The 24,985-nt window shown below is 37.7% G+C and overlaps 1 protein-coding gene across 4 annotated transcripts in view; it reads left to right on the plus strand.

Annotated features, from left to right (window-relative positions):
• LOC149936110 (adenylate cyclase type 3-like) overlaps positions 1 to 24,985 on the plus strand; it is a 69,658-nt gene that overhangs the window by 24,991 nt on the left and 19,682 nt on the right. Inside the window, exons 1-4 of one of the 4 annotated variants that reach the window (XM_090154934.1) lie at positions 12,387 to 12,644; positions 12,938 to 13,023; positions 16,566 to 17,309; positions 19,516 to 19,665. In XM_090154934.1, the coding sequence (XP_090011060.1) occupies positions 16,632 to 17,309; positions 19,516 to 19,665 (828 nt within the window). In that variant the 5' untranslated portion in view covers positions 12,387 to 12,644; positions 12,938 to 13,023; positions 16,566 to 16,631. Of the gene's footprint in view, positions 1 to 3,087; positions 3,160 to 12,386; positions 12,645 to 12,937; positions 13,024 to 16,565; positions 17,310 to 19,515; positions 19,666 to 24,985 lie in introns of those variants that run through there. The other 3 variants (XM_090154938.1, XM_090154936.1, XM_090154935.1) reach the window with 3 other exon arrangements.

Raw genomic sequence — 24,985 nt, forward strand, 5'->3', positions numbered from 1 at the left:
GTGGCTCTAGCTTACCTTTGAAACGTTGTATGGCGTCGTAAAATGTCGGAACTTTAACCCGCGGGGCCCATGGGTGTCACTTTTATCTGGCATTTTATCCCCCGGAGAGACACGGGCCTTTTCGCGTATTTTTATTCTCGGATGATCTTCTCAAACTGGCGCTCTCTTAATGGCTTTTCCTTTTTCACTTATTTTTCGGGCACCGAAGACGAACTTGCATTATGGATTAATAATTCAAAGATAGCGAGATACGATTTCACCGTTCATCGTTTCTCCAACTACAGGATCGTATGCCTTTTAGTGTCATCATTTAAATATTTAAGAGTCTGGATCCAAAGTGCAGACGCAGTTCGTTTTCACTAAAGTAAGATCGCCAATCATCTCGTATCGGTAATTACTGACTTCGTGTTCTTCGGACCGCAGTTGCGTCATGCCTTAAACTCGTAATACGTACATTCGCGAATTGAGTACAGGGAAACGAATATTTAGAGCGAATCCCTTGGAGGATCGAATTAAATGATTTTAGTTATGCTAGATGGCGCTAGTTTAAACTTTTTGAAGGGAAGGGATTAAATACTTTCTGATTTATTACGAGAACCAATACCTAATACTTAATCCATGTTTTAAAAACTAACAACGAAAGACCAATCAAGAAACATGAAACATTTAATATTTTGCGCGGTAAAATGAATCCGTATCAGACCGTTGGCGCCATCTAGAAAGACTTTGGGAGTTTAAAAATCGTCCTCTAATGGCGTTATCCCTGGGAAAGGATCTTCTCTCTTGACTAATGCGAATCATTCATCTTTTTCGTTTCTCATTTATTCTAATTAATATTAATATTAATTTGAATTTGAATCAAGGACTAAACCACTTGGCATCGATCGAATAACGTATTCACCATTGATTGAAACGTTAAATCTTTCGCGTCCATTCCACCTCTTGTCTTATTACCTTGAAAGGTCTCGAACTTCGATTGGGATATACGTGTTTCCGCGAAGCTCTTGTATAATGCAAATGGTGGAAATAGTAGCTTGTAACAATAGACCTTTAATAAGCCCCGAAAACTTTCCGCAAAGTTAAACTTAGACGAGTTATTCCAGCAACCCGTATAGCGTGCGAATGACTCATTTAGTCGCGGGTTCATTACTCTTTATCCTAGCGCCGTGTTCCTGGCCAGGATAAATGGCGAGAAAAAAGGCGGTAAAGTTTCCCTTTCGCCTTAACTTTGTTTCCTTCGGCGTCAATTAAAGACGACGAGCATTAGTCTTAACCGCTCAGGCAGCAGCCCGACTGAGACTTTGTTGCTCATCCTTTCCTCCGGAGACGGCCCGCCGGACTTACGTCACCTACTCTCTTCATTCCCAATTGGAATTATACATCAAAGGCCACTCTACGAATCACCATACACGCGCCTCTTATTCCTTTGGACTATTAACTACGCGTTATTCCATTCGGCAATTGGACTCGCGATAAGCTTCGTGCTAGTATATGCAAATGTTTGTTTACTATTAAAGCGACGGAGAAAATATTCTGGCAGGTTATTTTATACCGACCGCATCCGAGTGGAATTCAAATTCTCTGGCAACGACAAAACCACGACGCCTGCTACGTCTATCACATTTTCTCCCCTGACCCTCACCCCTCCTGCTTGATTTTTTTTGGGTAGAAGGGAAGTGTAAATGGAATTTATGCCTATATAGATTTACTCAATTTAATTTGATTTAATTGATACGCGTTGGAGAGGAGCCCAATTCGTTCATGCGGATCGATTTAAACGGACTTTTTAAAACACTATTAATTCAACTATGATTACGTGATTGGACGAATTTATATTTCTGGCATTAGGCCCGCTGAAAAGCGAGATCTATTTTTATCTATAGCTCCTGTAAAGCATCTTTTTTAGAACATTCAATATTTCTATAACACATTAAATTATTTTTGGATGAAACGCTTTTGAAAATTAGGTTTATTATTTTACAGAAATTCCAACGAATTCTTTTTAAAATAAATTGTTTCTTTATTATCTTAAGTTTTGAAGGCAAAATTTATTTCGTAAATCTCATTTTATAATTTGAGATGATAAAAAATTAGCCGCTTTAAAATTGTTTCAACCAAAAATCCATCGAGATTTTAACAACGTTTTTTTTTAGCTTCATGCCGCTTCCTATAGCGCCGATGGCAATTACTCTTTAGTTTCGGAGGTTCGGGAGCTCAGATGTACAAGAAGAAGAAGGCGGCAAGTGGTATGCCGAAGGCTGGGCGGTGGCCTCGGCGGCTAATTTTCTATTTTCCCCAAAAATCTCGACATCACGGAACTGTACGTGTGTCGAAATCGAATTTCCGTCCCGAAACAGAGCGTGTATATACCGCGGGCTGGGCACGGTTGGGGGGGGGGGGACTCCGACCCTCCGGCTTTATTTACACGATTTCCCTACAATGCAATTACACACGGGGACAGGCACCCGCTGACGGGGCTCTCGGAATTGGTTTTACGTAGCCTTCCCTCTGTATATTCCTATCCACTTCATTTCCGTTCGCCATTTTCCGGAAGTTAGCTTCGTTTACGAGGGAGAGCGACCGGTGCTGGGGGAGGGGGAGCCTCACTCCAGTCAAGGTTAGAGCTAGAAGGATAGTTACTTCGACGCGGTAGGGGTCGGGTTAGGTCGACGTCATCACCATCCTCCTTGTGTTTTTGAAGAAAAGTGTCGGATGGACGTCAAGTAGCGACTATTCAGGGTTGCGCGCCAAATGTCGAATGGTAAACGTACACTCTCGATCCATTTCACGTCCCCCAATTACCCCCCCCTTGTAATTTTTTTCTGGCAGCGGCTTTTTTTTTCCTTCTTATCAACTCTCTTCTCGTCCGAATGCATTTAATTAACCCTCGATATAGCGGTTGTATATTGAGATATTCGACCTCACATTAGACGCCACTGATAAGGATTCAGTTATTTCTATAGTATCGTAATTTCCGAATCAAAGCGACAAAAAGAAAGCCGTCAATTTCTCTTTATATAAAAAACTCCACAAGGCTGGCTGGCGTTCCTATACGGCTTAATACTTTCTGCCGCACTCCGGAAATTTAATAATAGGATCCAATTATCGAGTGTGTGTTTGGTTTCCCTTCGTAACTCCCGGTAACAATCGCCCTAAATGGTAAACGTTTTCCCATATTATTGCGCATTTTCGCGGCTCTGTTATGGTTGCTACCTTTTGTTGTTAAATTCTTAATACGGACTATCCGTTGATGAGGCTAAGTCCCTCACGTTGAGTATCTTCAACGATTGACTCGTTTTCTAGCTTCTACAATGTATTAGCTCTTTGTTCGTTTAGTTTAGATGGTTAGGTTATAGTGGCTTTCCTCTCGCGTGGTCGTTTGCTGGACGTACTGGTGAGACATCACCTAATTGATTGAGTGATCTGTGGCGAGTCGTTTCTTGATCGATTGGGTTTATCCCGTTCTATCGAGTTTGTGGAAAGCGCTTCCCGATGAATTTGTTCCCTATCGCGGATATTAGGTCTCGATTTTCATACCTCCCTCGTTGATTCCGCTCGCAAAATTATACCTCCGGAACTGCTAGCTCTTAAAATGTTAATAGAAGCTCGTAAATAGTAAACTTAAATAAAGTCTCGCTTTAACTCGTAACCCAGCTCGCGTTTGGGTCCTAGACATTTGGTATAATTAAGTCGGGGCTCTCGGAGCTCGGACACTCGACCTTACGGGGTCCGATGAAAGTCAAACAGTCGTTTTAAAGTAATAATATTCTCAAGACTGCCGCATTCGGCCGTAATAAACTCGGGGACGGTATATTCGCGGGAACCTCTTGGGTTTGCGCTCTGGCATTGGTTTCGTGAAGAGACCGAAACTGTTTACTTTTCCACCAAAAATAAATCAACGATAGTTGAATGTACCAGTTAAGTTTAAAAAAAAACCCAGAAGTTTCTAGTTTTGAATTCGAACTGGAAAAATTCTTAAAAAAAAACAGGTAGCCCTCTATATTTCGCGGCTGAAAGATGCTCTTTATTGGCTAATGGAGGGGGATAGAGCGGAGGGATGGCAAATATTTATCTTAGCCCTCGTTTGGTATGTGTATACTCTTTGGAAAGGGGCCGTACTGAGGCCGAGGCTCTTCTCTCTCTTTTTTCTGGAAATGTGACAAGGAGTATAACATTATTTCGGCATGTTCCCTCCGACTAGTTGGGGCCGACGGTCATTGAAGCCCCGGGATAAATTCAAAGTAGAAAGAGAAATACTCGGAGGAAAGCGACGCTGCTATTCGACGACGGCGGGATCGGAGCAGGCTCGGCCGCCAGCGATGGAAATCGATACAACCTTGGCCGCTTTTAAGGAAGGCACCCGAAATCGATGGTGATATATTCTCGGGCCGGAACAACCGTCAGTTAAGGAAGTGGCTGCGAGGTATTGAGAGAGAGCGCGTGGCGTAGTGGGATTGCGCTGTCGAGCCCTTCTTTATACGTAAGAGGCGGAAAGGCTTTGTCCGCCTCAGACTCCTCGAACTCCTCGGATCCCTCGAACCTCGCTACTATTCCAACTCGCACGGAAAATTGCAAATACGGTTTGTCCTTTTCAGATCTGCGCCGCCGATGGTTGAAAATAGAGAGCCCCTTTTAATTAGGCCACGGACCGTTGCGAGACCGAGAAAGATCGCGTCGTCGTGATCCCGAGTTATCCAATTTAGGCCTTTTTTCCCATTTTCGTTCTTCTTATTCAGATTATGTTTAGTGAAATTCCATTTCAAGTATAACAGTTTCAACGAGGAAATTTAAATGATATTAACAGGCTGCTCGGGTTGATAAGTATGGACGGGGAAGGATCTTTTATACAGGGTGCTCTTTCAACCAGCTCGCGCCAGGAACGGACTAAGACCTTGTGGGGTCCCTAGCTCAAAGCTAGATTTGGTGCCGCCTTTCAGTTGCGAGCGAGCGAGACGCTCCAGCAATCTGTAATTGACAAATATAAAACACAATTTCAATGTAGACTTTGTGGATATTTTAGTGACGTTAATAAATAATTGCTTTACATGATATCGAAAAATGTGGACGTATTTACTAAAATTACTTCTGAAAAAAAAATATTTTGTGAAAAGTAAATGATAAAGTTTTTGTACTTTTAATTTTTTCGAAAACTCTTTATGCCCCTTATAGGCTTGGTGCCCTAGGCCCAGGCCTAGTCAGCCTATTGGGTAATCTGGCTCTGGCCCACGCTTTCCTGTAACACTCGTGTTTGTTAAAGAGGAAATCGCACCAGAGGCTCCGTGAGGAGGTTTGAATGTATGAAGCGCAGAGCCAGTGGCTAATTTCCTCCGTTCGAACGGGAAATAATAATAATAAGTCCTTCATGCCACGCGAGCTAACAGCTACGACTAACTATTACCGTTAACCTCAACAAGTGTTTATGGAGGTCTCGGGGAAATTTAACAAACACCCGTATATTACTAGGAAGCACGATCTGATCCAAGGGGCAGCTCTTGGTACAGAATATAAATAAAATTATTCATTTTTACCTTACATATTTCACCGCAATAAATTATAACGCATTAATTACTCGTAAAACAAGTTGGCAAGCCAAAATATACCTCTCCTCGGAAGAATTGTCCCTAGTGGTATTAATTTCTCGAGATAACGCTTAAAGATATATCTCCGCAATTTAGAGTTATTTGTTAAAAATATTAACCCATTTCTATCCCGCCCGGTATAAAATTTTAATTATAATTAAAATAATTGCGACGAAACGACCAATTTTAATTTATTCAGAATATCATAAGTTAAGTAGTTACAACAGTAAGTTAGACGTACTATAAAAATGCACAATTGAATTAAACCCTTTTACAGAACAAGTTTATCTGTTAAATATAATACGAAGCAAATTTTAATGAAAGAAATATCTACAGAGGCTTTTTGGAATTACTCGCTTACGAAATACTTGCCGCATCTTTAACGCTCATTTTATTTCAACACTCGCCCTTGATGAAGATACCGTAGATATCTGGTAGTGGACGACTCGTTCACTTCCTGTTGACGTTGTGACGCATACCACATGAAAAAGACCAATGCCGTCCAATTTCCAATATCATATAATGACTCGCACACCCAAGAAATCATTGACTGCGTTAGAAATCGTAGATATCCAAATATCCACACCAAATGTATTTACAAGAAGCAAAAACCTTACCATCAACAAAGCACAGAGAGCCACTTGACTAACCGCCAGCTCTTAAAGCAATTAACGTTAAATTATCTCCTTTGAATTAACAGAACTATATATAGGTCGTTAAGAAAGTGGACCACCCACAGGGTCTACCCTTTAACCCTCTAATCTCGGCTGACTGCGCTAAAACAAGATTTAACCTTTAAAAAATACCAGATTAGGCCTTCATAAATTCATTAATAAAAAAAGACTTTATTACCTATTATGCTTACGATGCCTGTCTTAATTTCAGTGAATCTAAGCAGCTATCGGTGGTTCTGTGGTAGAGCGCTCGACTGCCAAGCCGAATGGTCTGGGTTCGAAACCTGGGTGGCGCATTTGTTTTTAATCAATAGAGAAACGCTAAATTAGAATTTCTTCGATGCAATAATTTCAATTTCAATTCTATTTCAATTAAACCAAAATTTCGTACTCTATTAAATACTCTTCCGATAAAGCTGAAGGTCTAATTTTCAATAAGGCGTAACAAGTGTCGGTGGTTCTGTGGTAGAACGTCCGCCTGTCAATCAGGAGGTCTCGGGTTCAAATCCCGCCCGATGCGATCGTAAATTGATACTAAGACGAATACCGTGTACAACTGGTGGAAACCCTGCCATTGGACGTTGAGAGGTAGCATTACACTCAGCACTCGGTCCGTCCCAAAGTCATTAAGAAGAAGTTGGAGAGAAAACGCCCATATAAACACAACAGACTCAACATGCACAACCATCAGAACACAAAAACAACAAATTCAACACTCACAACCTACGCATAAACATTACAAAAACGTAATACACCAAACCGTCACGACGGGGAGCGAAAAAACACCATCCAAACCAAACCGCAAATGCATCCGTTAACGCTCACCGTCACACGGTGGTTTGAGAAACTGCGTACGCAGTGATTACACATTGCACCGAAAATGCGAACGCGTTCGCAGGCCTGACAGACCCACAGACCCACCCACAGACCCACCCACAGACAGACACGGTCGTTGTATAACCCCTCCTAGGGGACTTTGTCCCCTCGGAGAGGTAAAAATTAATATTTTAAATTAAAATTAGTCTCTGAAATTGATGTCCCTTCCGAATTGATCGCATCAGCAGAATTTAAAACTTGGCCATCCCCCAATTTTCCCATTAATGTATCTCTGTAATTTTCCCAAGCGTATCCAATACGAAAAGGCAATTTTATCTTATAGGCTAATATTAAATTTGAATAATATAGTAAAAAGGTTTCAATGACGTATGGACAGTGTTTAAAGTTTATCCATTAAGTAATTCCCAAAACTCCCTAAACTGTTTCGATAAAATTAGTTTTTGGGAAACAGGCGCAATTCTCACGCAAAACTGACCTTTGATTAATTTAAATCGTATTTTACTCGAGCTTATTCGCCATAGCTGACCAGTCGCTGATTAGCGCCCGGGAACCATAAATTTAATTAGTTTTTTGAGAACACGGTCAACTGACCAATCGAGAGAGTTTTCTGGCGTCGAAAGAGTGGCCTTGTTGACCTTTGACATTAAGCGAACGCGCTTTTCCGAACCTACCTGAGGCCGATATCGATTAGTCTTATGGGCGAAGTTGGGATAACCGCATGATCGAAAGATCAATAAATTTGATATACCAGTTCCACTCTTTCGTTATATAGCAACGTCCGCTTCACCGCTGCTCATAGTCTGGCCCCGTTTAGTTTTCTTACCCGCCACGCTTTATTTAAGAGAATAGTTTTAATCTCTATTTATATAGCGGGAAGGGTCGGACGAAAAGCTTATCCCATTGTATTTATCCTCTCTCAGACGAGCTTTCATTCGAACCTTTGGATTCGTCGAAGCCTTATGAGGTATTATAACACCCGTTCATTATGCTATTCACAAAATATGGTGCTTAACACGCGAAAAAGTTTGCCGGCACAAAATAGCAACACACTATACTATGGCAAGCTTCATCAATGTTTTTGCTTCGCTAAGTAAGAGCAGCATGGAAACGGTTTCTTACCATTTACCATATAAAGGGTGTTTCAAAAGGTTATGCAAAAATTTTAAGGAGTTGTAGAGGGTGAGTTGAAAGTATGCCTGTTTTTTTTTTCATTTTCCTACTATGAGTGAAAAGAGCGCCAGAGAGCTTCAAAGTGTGGCCTAGTAGCCCCTGGAAGTAGGCTGCAACAAGCACAAAACATAGCAGCAGGGACTTTTAATGCGGCTTAAAGTTTACTTTTTTACGCTGGTTACCTCGATTGGTTAACAAAGTCCTTTTCACCTATCACACGAACCCAAACCTTAATGTTCGCATTTCCCTGCTGCTTGGTCTTGCGCTTGTTGCAGCCTACTTCCAGGGGCTAGTAGGCCACACTTTGAAACTCTCCGGCGCTCTTTTAACTCATCGTAGGAAAATGGGGGAAAAACAGGCATACTTCTCAACTCACCCCCTACAACTCCTTAAACTTTTTGCATAACCCTTTGAAACACCCTGTATATAGTAACAGCCGGAAAGGGCGGGAATTAGATATTCATATCTAATGATTGAAGACAAATATTTCAACGGAAATTGAAATGTTTTCAACGAGAATGGGCGATAATGATAAATATTTTGCTTCAAATGCAGCTCTCTATGCCACTAGACCGAAAATGTCTTACCAAATTGATCATAATAATAAAAACCAGCACCTTGGCACCACCTTAGTCCCTAATCAGCTAGCGACTTTAATGCCTTTTAAATCTGGTGTTCGGGTTATACTGCGTAGGAGGGTGGAGGTTATCCTTTGCTGCCTCGCGAGCCAACAGCTCCCTACACTCACTATTACCGTTAACCTCAACAAGTCTTTTTGGGAAGGGGGAAAAAGTATAACTAGTAGGAAAACTCCTTCAAACGGTGGTGAGGTAACTTGCAAACTCAACGCAGAAGGAGTGGTTCCCAGTTTCCATTTAAAATTAAGCCTAAACTCACTTACTTACGGAACAATATGAAAATACACACACTCTTAAAAAAAGGGTTTCATTTCAAACCTTTAAGGGTGTTTTCTTGTCCCATATTTAACACCTTAACAGGTTTATAAAGGATGTTATTCTACACCTTAAAAAGCAGTTTTCCTGCTAGGGTGTTTATTTACACTGTTTGGGGTGCTTATGTCCTCCGTTTTCGTTCCTTTGTTAACAGTTTGTGGTATAAAACTATTCCCTCTAGGGTCCAAGACTACTCCTTTAAGGGTACCAAACGACTCCCTTCAGGGTGTTACACTACCCCCTTCAGGGTTCTACAATACTCCCTTAAGGGTTCTATAATAATCCCTTTAAAGTTTTATAACTACTCCCTTTAAGGTTTTAAACTACTGCCTTAAGGGTGCTACAATACTCCCTTAAGGGAGCTACACCCTTACCAGGTGTTAAATCACTCAATTTACGGGGTAATATAACACCCTTTATACACCTTTTCAAGTTTTTAATTTGGGACAATAAAAATCCCTTTAGGGCGTTTAAATTAACATTAAAGAGTGTTTTTTTACAGATATTACACCCTTGATATACCATTAAAAACGCTTTTTTTAAGAGTGTAGGGTCTATGAAATAAGTTAATGATTATGGAGATTCAAGTATTCAAATAATAACACTACGGTAGATGTATTTATAAATATTCCCCATTGTAATTACTTAGTAACACAAAACGTACTCTGCTTATCATATCTTCATTGCTAATAGTTCTATCGTCATCTATAGATTTGCATTTTTTTATCGAACAACAATGCCCGTATCAATCGCCAACAACAACAACTCAAGATAAGTTCTCTGTTTTTGCTGATAACGAAGTAGCCAACCCTCCAGCCTTGTATCTTTCATAATATTTCAAGCTCTGCAGATATTATTATCCCTACTTGTCTGTCTTTGACATTTGAACAAGAGCCGGCGAACGCTTTTCTTAAAAACAGGCGAGAGTGAACTTTAAGCAATTAATTCTCTCTCTTTTGGGGGTCACTCTTCTTCGTTGTTCGAGTATACGTTTACAATTAAGAGAATTGTTTACAGAAATAATACGTTAACCAGAGGAAGCCGTCTATGGCACGCGAGTCTCTTCGAATTTTTCTGCTTTTGACATGACCGCACGCCTTCTTGAAACCGCCCAAATACAGACGATTCTCTACTAAATTGTCGGGTTAGATCAGTATTGTAGGCTCTAATAGGTTTTCGTAAGCTATTCTGTGATTGTGAGTTTATCACATAACTAACTAGTCTCTGATTGTGACTGATACTACGCTTCTTCTAATAGGTCTCAGAAGTCCGGCTTTCCTCGCTGTACGCTTTAGCAAATTGGTGATTAACCCTTTGTCCATTTGGTTTAGTCCTGGTCATTACTACCAAAGATAATATAGAGATTGTACCCTGGATTCCCAATCACTGCTTCGCGCGTAGTTAATAGCGTTTACCCACTTCCTTCCGGAACTCCGAAAAAATTAGCTTCATAGTTACAAATGGTAACCAACTACAGAATGCACGCTACAGAATCCGATTGCGATCAATTTTTCCTAGGTCAAGTGCCGGAAGTGGGTATTCGCTTCATTGCAAAACCGTCAATCGAAAAGCTCTCTGAATTTGAATCTAGGGTAGGGAATTGTATATTATCTATGATACGCGCGCAAAATATTAATATTCCGCCATTTTCGGTGCATTTAAGACAAAATAATGGGAGTCTGGCAAAACTGACAGGCTGCTAAACTTTTGCTTGGCAGCGCTGCTTCTTTACAACGAAAATTGCACAATATTCTTAATTTTAAAGTTAAGTTTATTTAATTTTCTGGTCGGGGATGAGTCGGGCCTAAAAAAGTCGACCTGACTTCTATTTACTCCCTATTGGCCTAATTAATCGTTCGTATTGCAACCTTTTTTGGACATATAACAGATGATAATTACGTTTCTTTTAGAGGGAAAAACCCTTTTTTGCTATTGAAGCTTTTGTTATACGAAAGACAATGAGAATGATTACAATAGCATTTTCTATATCGCCTCCTCTTGAATAATGAATTTTAATTTGCATTTAAGTAGATTTCAAAGAGACCTCGCAGTTATGGTCTGATTTTTTATTACAAATTTTACCATAAGTAAAATAATAACAAAGTATGACACTGAACGATTTCGGTTAGTGATAGTCTGTCGTAGAGTGATTTCGTAATCGGAAGTTGCGTTATCGGAAAAAGAAGTGGTATACTTATGTTTATTATGTTACTTTTGATTATACATATACGCTAACTTAAGTTACCGTAATACTTGCATATATGGTTTCAATTTACATGGTACATTAGTGATTCGATAAATTTCGACCTAATTTTAATATTAAACCGCGTAAAATAATTAATCTAGTAAATTTTCCATGTCAGTCTTGGGTCCTGGATGCTGTATAAAGGTTAACGATACGTGAGGGTTCTAGTTAGGAGATAAACGTTGTAAAAGGAACAGCTGTCTCCCAAAAATGGCGCAAAAAAGAATCTTTTCAGTTTGTTGGGATGGAGAGTTTGGGCGACGTCCATCACTTTCTATCACTGAGAAGGAAAGTTGGAACATAGATCTTTCGAGGTTATAAATGTCTCAAAGACTGTTGAAACTGTATCGACTAACTTGAAAATTGTCTCTGAGACTTATCATTTTTGTCCAAACAACAATAAAATACTATCAAGAATGTATTAATTTATATGGCTGTTTTAGTACGAATTTCTGTTTTAACGTTTAAAAAATTTTGAATTATCAAGCAACACATTCCGCGAAAGAAGCTTATTGGATTTTTTTCTTTATTTCAATTGTGGAAGAATGGTTCTATTTTTATTGGCTTCAAGGTTAAACGCTCTCTCACACAATGAAGGCCTAAATCTGCAGCGTAATAATTTGCGGTTTGACAAGACGCGTGTTTTAGCAATATCTCACGTTAGGTATCGACGACGGAAGCCCTTCATTTGACAGAGCGAATAAATTGTCAGGTAATAAACTGTTAGTAGTGTCATCACAATAGCTCGCCGTTAAGTTCACAAACGTGCGACGATGGCTTTTCAATGGATGCCTCGTCATCACATACGTCGCGATGACGTAACATAGACCTCAAAGAAGGCTATTTGGGTAAGCCCTAATAAATGATACAAGCAAAAAACGCTTTTCAAACAAGTCTAAGAGAGAGAGAGAGAGAGAGAGAGAGAGAGAGAGAGAGAGAGAGACTCAGCCGAGTTGCCCTAAATTTGATTCGAAGTCACGGAGATTCTAGTATCAATGAATATTCTCAGATCTACAGCTTTCTTTTTCGTTCGCTTCTGAAGCTCCCAGTCTTTTAAATATATATAATTTCTTCTTTTACGAGAGCTATAATTAGAAGTGAAAAGAGGCATCCTTCGAGTCTAGCTCGGATGTGTTTCTCGGCGCGGTCGGGACTCGATTCGAGCCGGGAGAAGAAGAGGTTCAAGGTAAATGATAAATGCCCAAATAGTGTTGTATATTTTGCCAGCGCGTACGGGTAGTAGCGCCCTCGTCTTACTGTGTAATTTTCAATCATATTTTTTGATTGTCGCGAGAGAGAGAGAGAGAGAGTCGGTGCAATTTGCGACGAAAACGGCCCGATTACTTTTATACCGCGTTCTTCATAATGTAGCTGCGGCACTTCATTATTTGAAGCGCACTTGACATTAGGTTTCTTTCTCGTAAACGCTGAAACGTCAACCTTAGAACGAATTACAAATTATTTGTTTACCCGATTTAGCGGCTGTTTGAAACCTATAACGATGTTTTTCGGTTCGTACTTAAAGTTGTGAACTTTTAACAATTTGGATATAATTATCAACGTTGGTAAGCAACTTTCTCAAAGTTTTCATTTGTTGTTTTATGAATTTTTATAATTCTTGTGGGTGATTACAATACCTGGATGCAAAATTGTTTTAAAAATTGAGAATTAAGAGCTTTTAATGGATAAATTCCAGTACAGAGGTAAACTCGGGTAATAATATATTTTAATGACGTAGTCAGAAATTCATTAAAAGAGGTGTTATCAATATGTCAAACTGATTGTGAAAATTTAGTTCAATCAAAGTGACAAGATTCAAACATTTCTGTTGTATTTTTCTTTACGCGCCTAAGAACGTTTGTAAGTAGAATTTCACCCCGTTTTGCGCGCTATTTGAAGCAAAGACATGTCGTGATTCTAGTCACACTTCAGTCCTTAGAACAAAAATCGTAGATTTATCTTCATAATCCAACATATGCTTTCCTTTATATAAAAAAACATTGTAGCATATGACCAATTTTCTGGCAATTCCGGTGAAAGCATTTAGGTGACCAAAAACGTTTCTTCGTAGTTTTGCCTACAAATCAAATCAGCACCCTCGGGTGCTATAGGATCGTGTTTATTTTCCCAACGAATAAAACGTACGAAAAGCCATTTTTAGTCGCATCTCAGCAAACTAGTCTCCTTGTCAGGGAATTATATTCGGCTACTAGGCAAAACTCGTGACAGCAACGAAGCCTTGTCTGCCAAAATTTTGTCAAAATGATGTATCGTTGCGGGTTTCCGGGAATATAAAAAGAGAACCTTTCGCGACTTTCTTCTTTATTTCTCGTATAAGGTTTTTTTTGTATTCTCCGCGGTATTTTTATTACGTTATGTAGGCATTCCGAAGGTTTCCAAGTCTTTATTGGAAGGTCTTTTTCGAGGCTAAAATGGGTCAAAATGGAAATTCCGCGAAATGTTTTTAGTGCGGTATATGGTTTATCAGGTGCGGATTGAAGTAAGAAGGGATACCGCACTCGCTGAGTCAAGATAGAGAGAAATGAAAAGCCGCGGTGGCAGCCAAAATGCTATTTTTATACTCCGTCTATATCAGTCGCTGGGGTCTTCTATTCATAAACGGAAGTCGGCTAATATTCTGTGGATACGCGTTATTAAGGATTTTTATCGAATGTTCGCCTCCTATTCGCGTATCAGCAAACATCACTGGCTCTGTAAAGAGACGTGGCAGGCGACGAGAGGACGTCATCCAACGGGGAATTGGATGCTTCCCTTCGGTTCGATAACTCTGTTGCCCTCGCCAGGATATCTTTTCAATGTTTGATAACGTTTTAAGGTAATCCCAGTTACGTTACGTCTTGGAGAGGACCCAAGATTATGCTGGTGACGTGATATTTACCTCGCCCTCGATAGAAAATATTTTTCATCTCTGGGTGTAGTTTTTCGCGTTGGCTAGTTGCTTCTGGTATTATTGGTATGTGTTGTGATAATCAAAAGAATCTCAATGGGCTTATAATCAATAGCACTACGCCGCAATTACATTGAAAAAAACAGTTCTCAAACGCATGATCAACTCTCCAGCAACTTATGATCAGTTTCCCGAATACGCGGTCTGCGCTCCAGAAACAGATGATCAGTTCTTCAAACACGTAGTTCAGCTCTCCAGCAACACGTGATCTGGTCTCCAGCAACACATGATCAGTTTTTCAAACACGTAGATCAGCTCCCCAGCAACACTTGATCAGTTTTTCAAACACGTAGTTCAGCTGCAACACTTGATCTGCCCTCCAGCAACACATGATCAGTTTTTCAAACACGTAGTTCAGCTCCCCAGCAACACTTGATCTGCCCTCCAGCAACACATGATCAGTTTTTCAAACACGTAGTTCAGCTCCCCAGCAACACATGATCTGGTCTCCAGCAACACATGATCAGTTTTTCAAACACGTAGTTCAGCTCCCCAGCAACACTTAATCTGCCCTCCAGCAACACATGATCAGTTTTTCAAACACGTAGTTCAGCTCCCCAGCAACACGTGATCTGGTCTCCAGCAACACATGATCAGTTTTTCAAACACGTAGTTCAGCTCCCCAGCAACACGTGATCTGCTCTCCAGCATCATGTTATCAGTTCGTTAAACACGTGAAGCAACATGTGACCGATTTAACAGAAACTCATGACCGAGGCGCGGGTCACTATCATGATTATTTGAACACTCTTAACAGATTAAATCAGAATAAATGATGAATAAAAATTTAAATTTGAATCATTAAATCAACTGATTGATTGAAATTTGAATAATTAAAATTATTAAATGAATACATTTTTAATCATTTATTCGTTATTATTAAGACGCCCTAAGATATAATGACACGCGACCGATTTCCGAGCAAAACATGACCGATCCAATAAACGGTGGTTCCGAGATCTGGACTTTGCCTCTGTTAGGCCAACAAGATCACTTGATGAAGTCTCACAACAGGTTCGCTAAGTTGATCGACAGCACTGAAACGTTATCGTCTGAAATGATATGGACAAAACCACAGAATATTTCAAAAACCCCACAACAATGTATAATAGTGTGCAACTCCGGAACTTGGGGTCTGCTAAATCCGCACTAGGCCCAAAAGTAAATTAAATTTGACTCCCTGCGATAGTGATCATTCGGCTCAAGTAATTACAACTAAATCGAAAAAATGGACCTAAGATAGTATTCTCCAAGGATATTCCCTCTAGTACTTTTTCTTGTCAATATAATGTCTGTCTTAGCTTTCTCTAGCTTCGCAATCTTTAACTCATTAGATTAAACAAATAAATTCCACCATGCATCACAATTTGGCTAAAACTGTACTTCTTTGGAAATAGTTGTTATAATTATACACTGAATCACGACTTAAATACTGGAAAGTGCTTGAGTATTATTACATTACGTAAGGGTTTGTGCAAACGTTCCCAAATGTTACATTACAAATCAAAATTCAATTATTAATAATTTTAAGGTTCCATAGCAATTAAATATTTGTTTTACTCATTTATCAAAATATTATTAGTTTCCTTGAAGTAAAACAAAAACTTAATTCGCTTAATATTGAAATTAATAATTTTGAGATTCATGGTGCCATTGTAATTCAGTTGGGTGGGTTGAGTAATCATTAAGTAATTAAATGGACGGAGTCTAATCAAATGTTAATCTTCATTAGGAGGAGGATGGTGGTGTAATAATAAGTCAATTTCTTTCATTATGTAATTTGTGAACATTTACACAGACATAAGAGAACTTTAAATCATAATTTAAACCTTCGAGTAGACCTATAATTTCGTTGAGATGGAAAATTTCCTAAGGCCAGGCGCCCACTGCTCTTCGTGACGTCTCCGTCCTAGCTTTCACAAGCCTTTGCTTCATAACGGAGACAATGGCTTGTGGAAGGCAGGACGGATACGAAACGGAGAGCCAGTGGGCGCCTAGCCTAAGGCGTTTTACATCACAAATTTTCGTTATTCCATATTTGACTATATTAATTTCATACAAATTCCCACGACAAGCTTAATCATAAATATGAACCTTGGAACAAAATTTAAAAAAATCTTTTATCCTTTTTCATCATAGGTTGCATCGAAATCGTAATGTTTTCTGACCAGACGTGACGCGCGGTATTTCCAGCAGTTTCGAAGAATGGCGGAAACGGAGAAGCTGGCATTGTCGGCCAGCAGCGGTGTGCCCACGGTGGCGTCCTTGGCCGAAATGGGTGGCCACGCGCCGTGCGGGAAACGACACTCTTTCTTGAGACGCGGCGAAACGAGTCTAAGTATTGACAATAGCGGTCTGCAGCGATGGCTTCCACCCTTCATGCAGTTCGTCTTCGCCGACCAGGAAGCCGAAAAACTCTACCGGAAGTATTACAAAAAAGAAAAAAGGACCGATTTCCGGGCGGCCTTGATGGTTAACGTGATGGTGGCCGTGTCCATCTTGACTTTGTACGGGTACGCCTTGGACTACGAGAGACTGATCCACCACGTTCCCCTGGTGACGGGTCTGGTGGTGGTGCTCGTCATCTCCGCGGTGCTCCTGATTCTGGTGTGGCGTTTCATGATCCCGGTGGCCGTGTGGACCGCGATACCTTTGGTCGCTTGGGTTCTTCAAGTGGTCGAGGTGATGTGTCACATGTGGCTCTACCCCATCGCCAGACTGCCGACGGACGGGGTCAGTTGGGTGCTGCTTTTTACTTACGCCGTTTACGTGTGGTTTCCCGTTCGCCTGGGGGTCTCCGTGACCTTGGGCGTTTTCATGTCCGTTATTCACTTGTTCATCACCGGCATCATGCCCGAGTCAAAGTACTACGTTCATAATCAGGTACGTCACACCGGATTAATTTTGCAAATAATTATAATCCTGTGTACGCAATAATTAAACAATCCCTTTTCGTATTTTCGTTCAGTTATCCGAAGTCATTACCTTTCTCTGATATACTGATTCATTACTCATCTACTCTAAATAAAAACATGAACACTCTAAAGCTAAACATCCACCTCACTTTACGAATAATAACAAAACCATCATAAAAAGAAATTTATAGTATTTTCCAAAACTTAAAGGAGAACTGTCACCACCCTGAAATTGGTTAAAAACCATTTAAATAGATAGAGGACGTCCGAAAATGGTTATACAAGAAATTTCATGTTAATATTTCCAGTATTTGATTTATTATAAGCAACCAAATTTCGTGTTTTATCCTCCCCGACTCGAGAATCTCAGAACCGCTTTGTTGAACCATGGACTAATTAACACAGGGACACCCCGTTCCCATGTTATTCCTATAGGGAGCTCCGAAAGACCCTTGTTAAATGCTATTCCTCTTTTTATCCCCCCCGACAGAATTTTATACGGGTCAAAACGTCACAAAAAGGAAACGGCTACCGCCATCTAGTATATAGTTTTCAATATCATCTAAGGATTTTGAAATAGCAGACGGTTCTATTTCAGTTTTTACAACGGTCTTTTTTTGCCTCGACAATACGTCTTATGATAGTTTTTTAGCATTAGATTATATTTTTATTGCGAAAAATGAAAAACTCTGTGTATGTAAATCATGTAAAAGTGATTCAAGATACAGCATATGAGTGGAGTATGTTTTATACCATTCTCTAAACCCTAAATCATGCTTGGTTTTGCGCTTGTTGCGGCCTACTTTCAGGGGCTTCTAGGCCACACTTTGAAGCTCTCTGGCGCTCTTTTCACTCATCGTGGGAAAATGGGGAAAAACAGGCATACTTCTCAACTCACCCCCTACAATTCCTTAAAAATTTTACATAACATTTTGAAACACCCTGTATACATCACGACTTGGATATTTTAAGTAATTAAAATAGTAATTTACCCGTGATTTTTTCGTAATTTATTGGTTTTTATCTTTTTTTAGCATGACAAAAATCAGTATTTCCATTAGAATCTTTCACTTTTAAAAATTCTCTTTCCTATTTGTTTTACTGTTGGTTTTAGTTTTGCGGTGGATACCGAGTGATTTCTTAGAAATTGGTCGCGAAATATAGTGTCAACCAAACACACGCGCTTTATCTCCTATTTTTTTTGGGCTATAGACATTGTATTGGCTCTTTGAACTTATTGGGCCCGAAAGAACCCCTTTTCGGTGATTTAAGCTTCACAGTTTGTTTTAGAAATGTGTTGAAAGACGAGAGCTGGGAGGTTCTATCTTTGCTTTTAACATTTTCTCCAAATCCCGGAGTATGGTTTTTTCTTAGTCTCGCTATGAAAAAGACGTTTTTGTCGAAGCTAATAAAAATGTTCCTAACGACGCCGCTTACTTTTTCGGTAGTTGATGCAATCATTTATGCCGTCTGTTGCTATAGTGGCGTTCCCATTACGGCTATTTCTTCAATGAATGCCAAAATTTACTTTTTAAGACGTAATCATTTTATTGTGCTAAGAGGCACGCTACTAGACAACTTCTTTTTAAGATGTGTGCGGTTCTTACGCTAAGGGTTGAACTATCTTGTTTTTCTCTGATCCAAATTGAAGCTCCCCTGATTTAAAGTTCCAGAAACTGAGAGAGAGAGGGAGAGAGAGAGAGAGAAAGGGAGAGAGAGAGAGGAGGGGAATTCTTTCGATCCGTCAGCGGAGTTTGGGCGTGGGAGAGACAGATATATGAGAATTTGGGTGGCTGGGTGGAAACGCTGTAGAAATACCGTACTGTCCCGAGATGCATTAGTTTTGGTTAAAGAACGATTTCTAACAGTCGGGAACTTCTCTTCCCCCGGGAGAAGCGGACAATTTTCAAGCCATTTTGTCGACCGTGCTTTAGATGAAAATACGAAAGATACGACGGATTCTTTCCGCTTTTCGTACATTCCCTAAGGTCAATTATTTTGACCTTAGACCTCTCTCTCTCTCTCTCTTTCCATTGTCCTGGGTCTATTCAACAATAATAAGTTACCCTATACACGGTAGGCTAATGACGCTACGTCAAATTCAAATCGAGAGGCCTATATACCGACAGTTTAGTCTCGTAAATTTAAATATTTCGTTTAATTTCGGCTTTTAGCTGGGAGCCAATTTACTGTTGTTCCTTTGCTCCAACTTGTTGGGGATGATGTCGTTCTTCTTCGTCGAGAAACAGCAGCGCAAGTCTTTCTTGGAGACTAGACAGAGTTTAGAAGCCAAACTTGTCTTGGAAGAGGCTACTCAAGAACAGGTAGCTATCGCTAAATTTATCTTTACACGATGGATCTGACGTTTACGAGTGATAAACAAACAAAAAGGGTTTTTTGAAATTTCAGTAGATCGTTTTGCCGTTGCTAAGTTATTTGGCGCTCTGGGTAAAAACAATTACTCCCCTCTGTCACTTTTTAAGTACTTAGGAATATTGATAATAATAAATTACTGAAGAAAACTATATACATTTTTTAAGCACGACGTTTGATGCTGAAAAAATGTACAGTTATTTCTATTTTTTTGGCGGTTGGTATAGCGGTTCCCAATTTGTTTTTGTTGTGGAACCCTAAATTATCCACCTAATTCTGGCGGAACCCCAACTGATTTTTTTTACTTATCTTAAAAGACGCTTGACACAAACAAAGATGGCCACGCTGCGAATTCTCGTAACCGCTGTTGTAGTTTACAGTAATATTTCGTTTTCACGGGTTCTACTTTACCCAAGTGTTTTTTTTTAAGATTGTCAAAAAAAAGTTTTACGATAGTATGAGATTATATGATTAGTTATAAACGTACTATGTTCAGGTTTTGAATTTGGGCCGCCATTTTAACTAATTAGTCATTAACTGGTGAATGTTTAACCTCGCCAATCTTGTAAAATTTAAAATCTATAATTGTCTTACCTTTATATATCCAAATTAACCACTATTTTGAATGAGACTTACCTCACGTCTATAGCGAATTTTTGTTTAAGTAGCTAGGCTTAAAGTGATTTCCTGATGTGATTTCCTTTTCCTTGAAAATAAGGCTTACTTTTATGATAGGTGTTGATATACGAGTATCGCGTTTAGGCAGAAGACAATTTGACGGGCTTGCGCCTAAAAGCTCTCTTCTCTACCCCGTTGCTAATATAAATTTATGGCTTCTCGTTCAAACTCCCCGTGTCGTAAACGCGAGGAAATTTTATCCCAGGCTTACACAGTTCTCCTTTTAAAAGAACCCCCCCCCCCCTCCTTCCCCCATAAATCTGACACAAACCATATTGCCGGCGCGTAAGCCCCCAAATAGGCCAAAACCTTTCGGACTTGCCTTACCATTCACGCACACGCGTCTAAGAGGGTTTCGATTTTATTATCCAGAAGACTAAAAAAGTGTCGTAGAATAATATTTCCACAATTAATTTTTAGTTTTAACCCGTTTTTCAAGAAGTTTTTTTAAACCCATCATGAAAACTTCATTTTTCTCTAAAGCATTCTTTATAAGATTAAAAAAGGCGTTTTAAAATCAAAATTATTTTTATTGAATTATTTTTAATTACTATTGCAGTAATAATTATTTACAATTATTATTAAATTATTATTTTTAAATTACTATTACGTTATTAATAATTTACAATTATTATTAAATTATTAATTATTTTTAAATTACTAAATTACATTATTAATAATTTACAATTATTTTTAAATTATTAATAATTTACAATTATTATTAAATTATTAATCATTTACAATTATTTTTAAATTATTAATAATTTACAATTATTATTAAATTATTAATCATTTACAATTATTTTTAAATTACTATTACATTATCAATTATTTTCAATTATTATTGCGTTATTAGTTGTTTGCCATTGTTATTCCGTATTAATTATTTACCATTATTATTGCGTTATTAATTATTTACCATTATTATTGCGTTATTAATTATTTACCATTATTATTGCGTTATTAATTATGTACAATTTTATTGCGTTATTAATTATTGATAATTATTATTGCGTTATTAATTATTTACTCCTGTTATTGCGTTATTAATTATTTACCATTATTATTGCGTTATTCATTATTTACCACTGTTATGGCGTTATTAATTATAATTTTTATTAAATTATTATTTGTTTTATTCCTTAGTTATTTGTTTTAACGTAAGGATTATTTTCATGATCGCGTGAAGTGTGAAGAAAAAGCAAATTGAGAACCGGAGTAATCCATTTTTATGAAAGTGTCAAGCGGATTTTTACTTTGCGTTTTCTATGCGATGAGTCAGAGATTTTGCTAAATTATACCGTCAAATAAACGTCAAACATCTAAATGTCTACATAGTAAATAAATATATTTATAATATATTTGTTATTTAGTTTCATGGTTAAATAATTTCAATCGTAATTTTATACCCAAAAAATTAATAAAAATGTCTTAATTAATTTGAAAAAATTGTGAATACGATATAATAATTTCAACTATCATTTTATTTATGATTTAATAATTTATTATTAACTGTTCGATTTAATTACGATCTAATCATTTTTATGCCTTGTTGTTCGTTTTATACGATATAATAATAATAATAACCAATAGTTCTTTCAAATCAAATCAAATACAAAAAAGTTTTATTTTTTACCTAATGTACAGTCCCGGACAAACATTTTTGGACACTTTGTTTTTCAAATGTTTCAAAAACCGTTCACAGTAGAAAGTCGATTAATACATTTTTGGAAAGTTTATAAAACGGAAAAACTTTCTGCTATTATAAATTTTTAAATATTGAATAAGTATTCGACGAGGCCTAATAAACCGAAACATCGCCTTTCAACCAATAGAAATTCGTGACACTCTTGCACGTGAGAAACACTGATCGACGCACGGAATTGTTTCCTTTCCAAAACCGGATCCGGTTTCAAAATCGGACAAGTGGTTCCGATAATATTGAGGAAAACCCAAAACCAAAAATCGAGCTTATTAAGCAATTGAAATTCTTTCAAATTTAAGTCACTTTTAGTTGGCAGCGAGGAATTGGCCGACGCCCCAGTATACGACTATTTTGAGTTGTTGACAGTGTTTCATGATATTTCTTCGTGGTTTTTCGGTAATTTAGGTTCTTAAAACACTGACAAAGCTATAAGATATGGTATTAAGATCCTAAATTACCGAAAAAACTACGAAGAAATATCATGAAACACCGTCAACAACTCAAAATAATCGGCCAATTCCTCCCTGCCAACTAAAACTAACTTAAATTTGAAGGAATTTCAATTAGGCTTATTAACCTCAATTTTTGGTTTTGGGTTTTCCTCAATATTATCGGAACTACTTGTCCGATTTTGAAACCGGATCCGGTTTTGGAAAGGAAACAATTCCGTGCGTCGATCAGTGTTTCTCGCGTGCAAGAGTGTCACGAATTTCTATTGGTTGAAAGGCGATGTTTCGGTTTATTAGGCCTCGGTCGAATACTTATTCAATATTTAAAAATTTAAAATAACAGAAAGTTTCTCCGTTTTATAAACTTTCCAAAAATGTATTAATCGACTTTCTACTGTGAACGGTTTTTGAAACATTTGAAAAACTGTGTACAGAAACTTTTGTCCGGGACTGTATATACATATTTGATTAGACGGCCAAGTCTTTTTATAAATAACGTGGCCTTCTTGTTTTAAAGTGACTCTAACGTCACAGTCTCTTACTTTTACGAGTCTACGAGCGCGCGCTATAGTAGTCAGAGGAATATAGGTTTTTCACACGCGCTTGCAAATCGCGCGTGTGAAGAATATTCAATTAAATCTTGGTCTCGTGACGTCAGAGAAACATATTATATTTTTTACTTTTTATTAATTTTATTTATATAAACAACTATTGTTTATTTTAATTATTAGGTATATGAACTTTTTAAAATACCATTTTTTAATTTCAAACACCATCTAACCATTTTATTTATGAGCATTCTGTTAGAGAACTATCTAATCATTTGAATCATCGGCCGCTCTTTTTCATGGTTTTTAATTTAATTATTATTATTTTTCAATTGTTAAAATCATTTGCTAATTTTATTTGGCAACCAATCATTTTTATTGCCAATTGTTCATTTTAATAATAAATTTGATTATATACGAACCAATCATTTTAATTACGACCTAATTTCAAATACGAACTAATTTTAAATACGAACTAATTTTAAATAGAACTAATTTTAAATACAAACTAATTTTAAATACGAACTAATTTTAAATACGAACTAATTTTAAATACGAACTAATTTTAAATACGAACTAGTTTTAAATACGAACTAATTTTAAATACGAATTAATTTTAAATACGAACTAATTTTAAATACGGACAAATTTTAAATACGAACTAATTTTAAATACGAACTAATTTTAAATACGAACTAGTTTTAAATACGAACTAATTTTAAATACGAACTAGTTTTAAATACAAACTAATTTTAAATACGAACTAATTTTAAATACGAACTAATTTTAAATACGAACTAATTTTAAATACGAACTAATTTTAAATACGAACTAATTTTAAATACGAACTAATTTTAAATACGAACTAATTTTAAATACGAACTAACCAATCTAGTAATATTCCAATAGATTTATTTAATTTATTCTTGTTAATTTATATCTAATCTTTTACAAGAGTATCTCAATTTAAAAATAAATGGCTTTTTAAACTATTAAAAAGGTTTAAAAGGCAAAATTGAATCTTTATGGAAGACCCCTTTAATTTTTAAAATTTCCCTGTATAGGGCCGACACATACTTTCTTAAGCCAAAGGCAAGAGCGGCCAGAGCTGCAAACGTTGGTGTTCTACACCAAATACCTCAGGTTATATTCCCTTTAATAATTTATTAATAAATAAACCAATTCAACTTTTGATAAGCCTTTGCGAGTGTTTTACTAATTATATTTGCCCTCTCAGGATGGGTCTTTCTTTATCACGTGACCTAATTAACTCGCTTTAAAGCGTGGCGTAATCGTAAAATATCTTATTTATTTTGATCAAACTTCAAAACACGCTTCTCGCTCTAGCGACTATGAAAATTATGAAACGGGAAGCTTGAGCGGAATTTTTGTTACTTTGTCCACTTTGCGCTGATATTTTACCGATTCCCGCATGAATGAAAATGGGCACTTATCAATACTATCAGGTTAATCTAGTACCAAATGTATATTATGTATCTAAGATATCTAACACGAAAGAAGTTAAATCACTTAATTATGTTATTATTATTATATCAATATGATCACTGCCGCCGATTAAATCAATACCATTTAGACGGCTATTCAGTTATTCAGCCATAAATTTCTGTTATAGAATCGTCTATAGTATAATTTCTATAAATTTAACGTATGTTGGGTTTTTTAAACGTGCAAGTGTGGCCGGCCTAGATCGTGGGGTTCATTTAACCCTTTGATGATTGCATTCTATATATAACCTCGATCGAGATTTATGGAGTGGCTCGCTCCATTTAAGCCTATCGCCCTAATGCCAACTTTATAGCAAGCTCTCCCTGTAGCCAAGAATGTATACGGCTGAACGGAGAATATGTGGCCAATCTCGTGATTCCCCGAA

This window comes from Leiobunum rupestre, chromosome 7 (genome assembly GCF_980474605.1).
Source record: "Leiobunum rupestre chromosome 7, qqLeiRupe1.1.hap1, whole genome shotgun sequence".
Taxonomy (NCBI): Eukaryota; Metazoa; Arthropoda; class Arachnida; order Opiliones; family Sclerosomatidae; genus Leiobunum; species Leiobunum rupestre.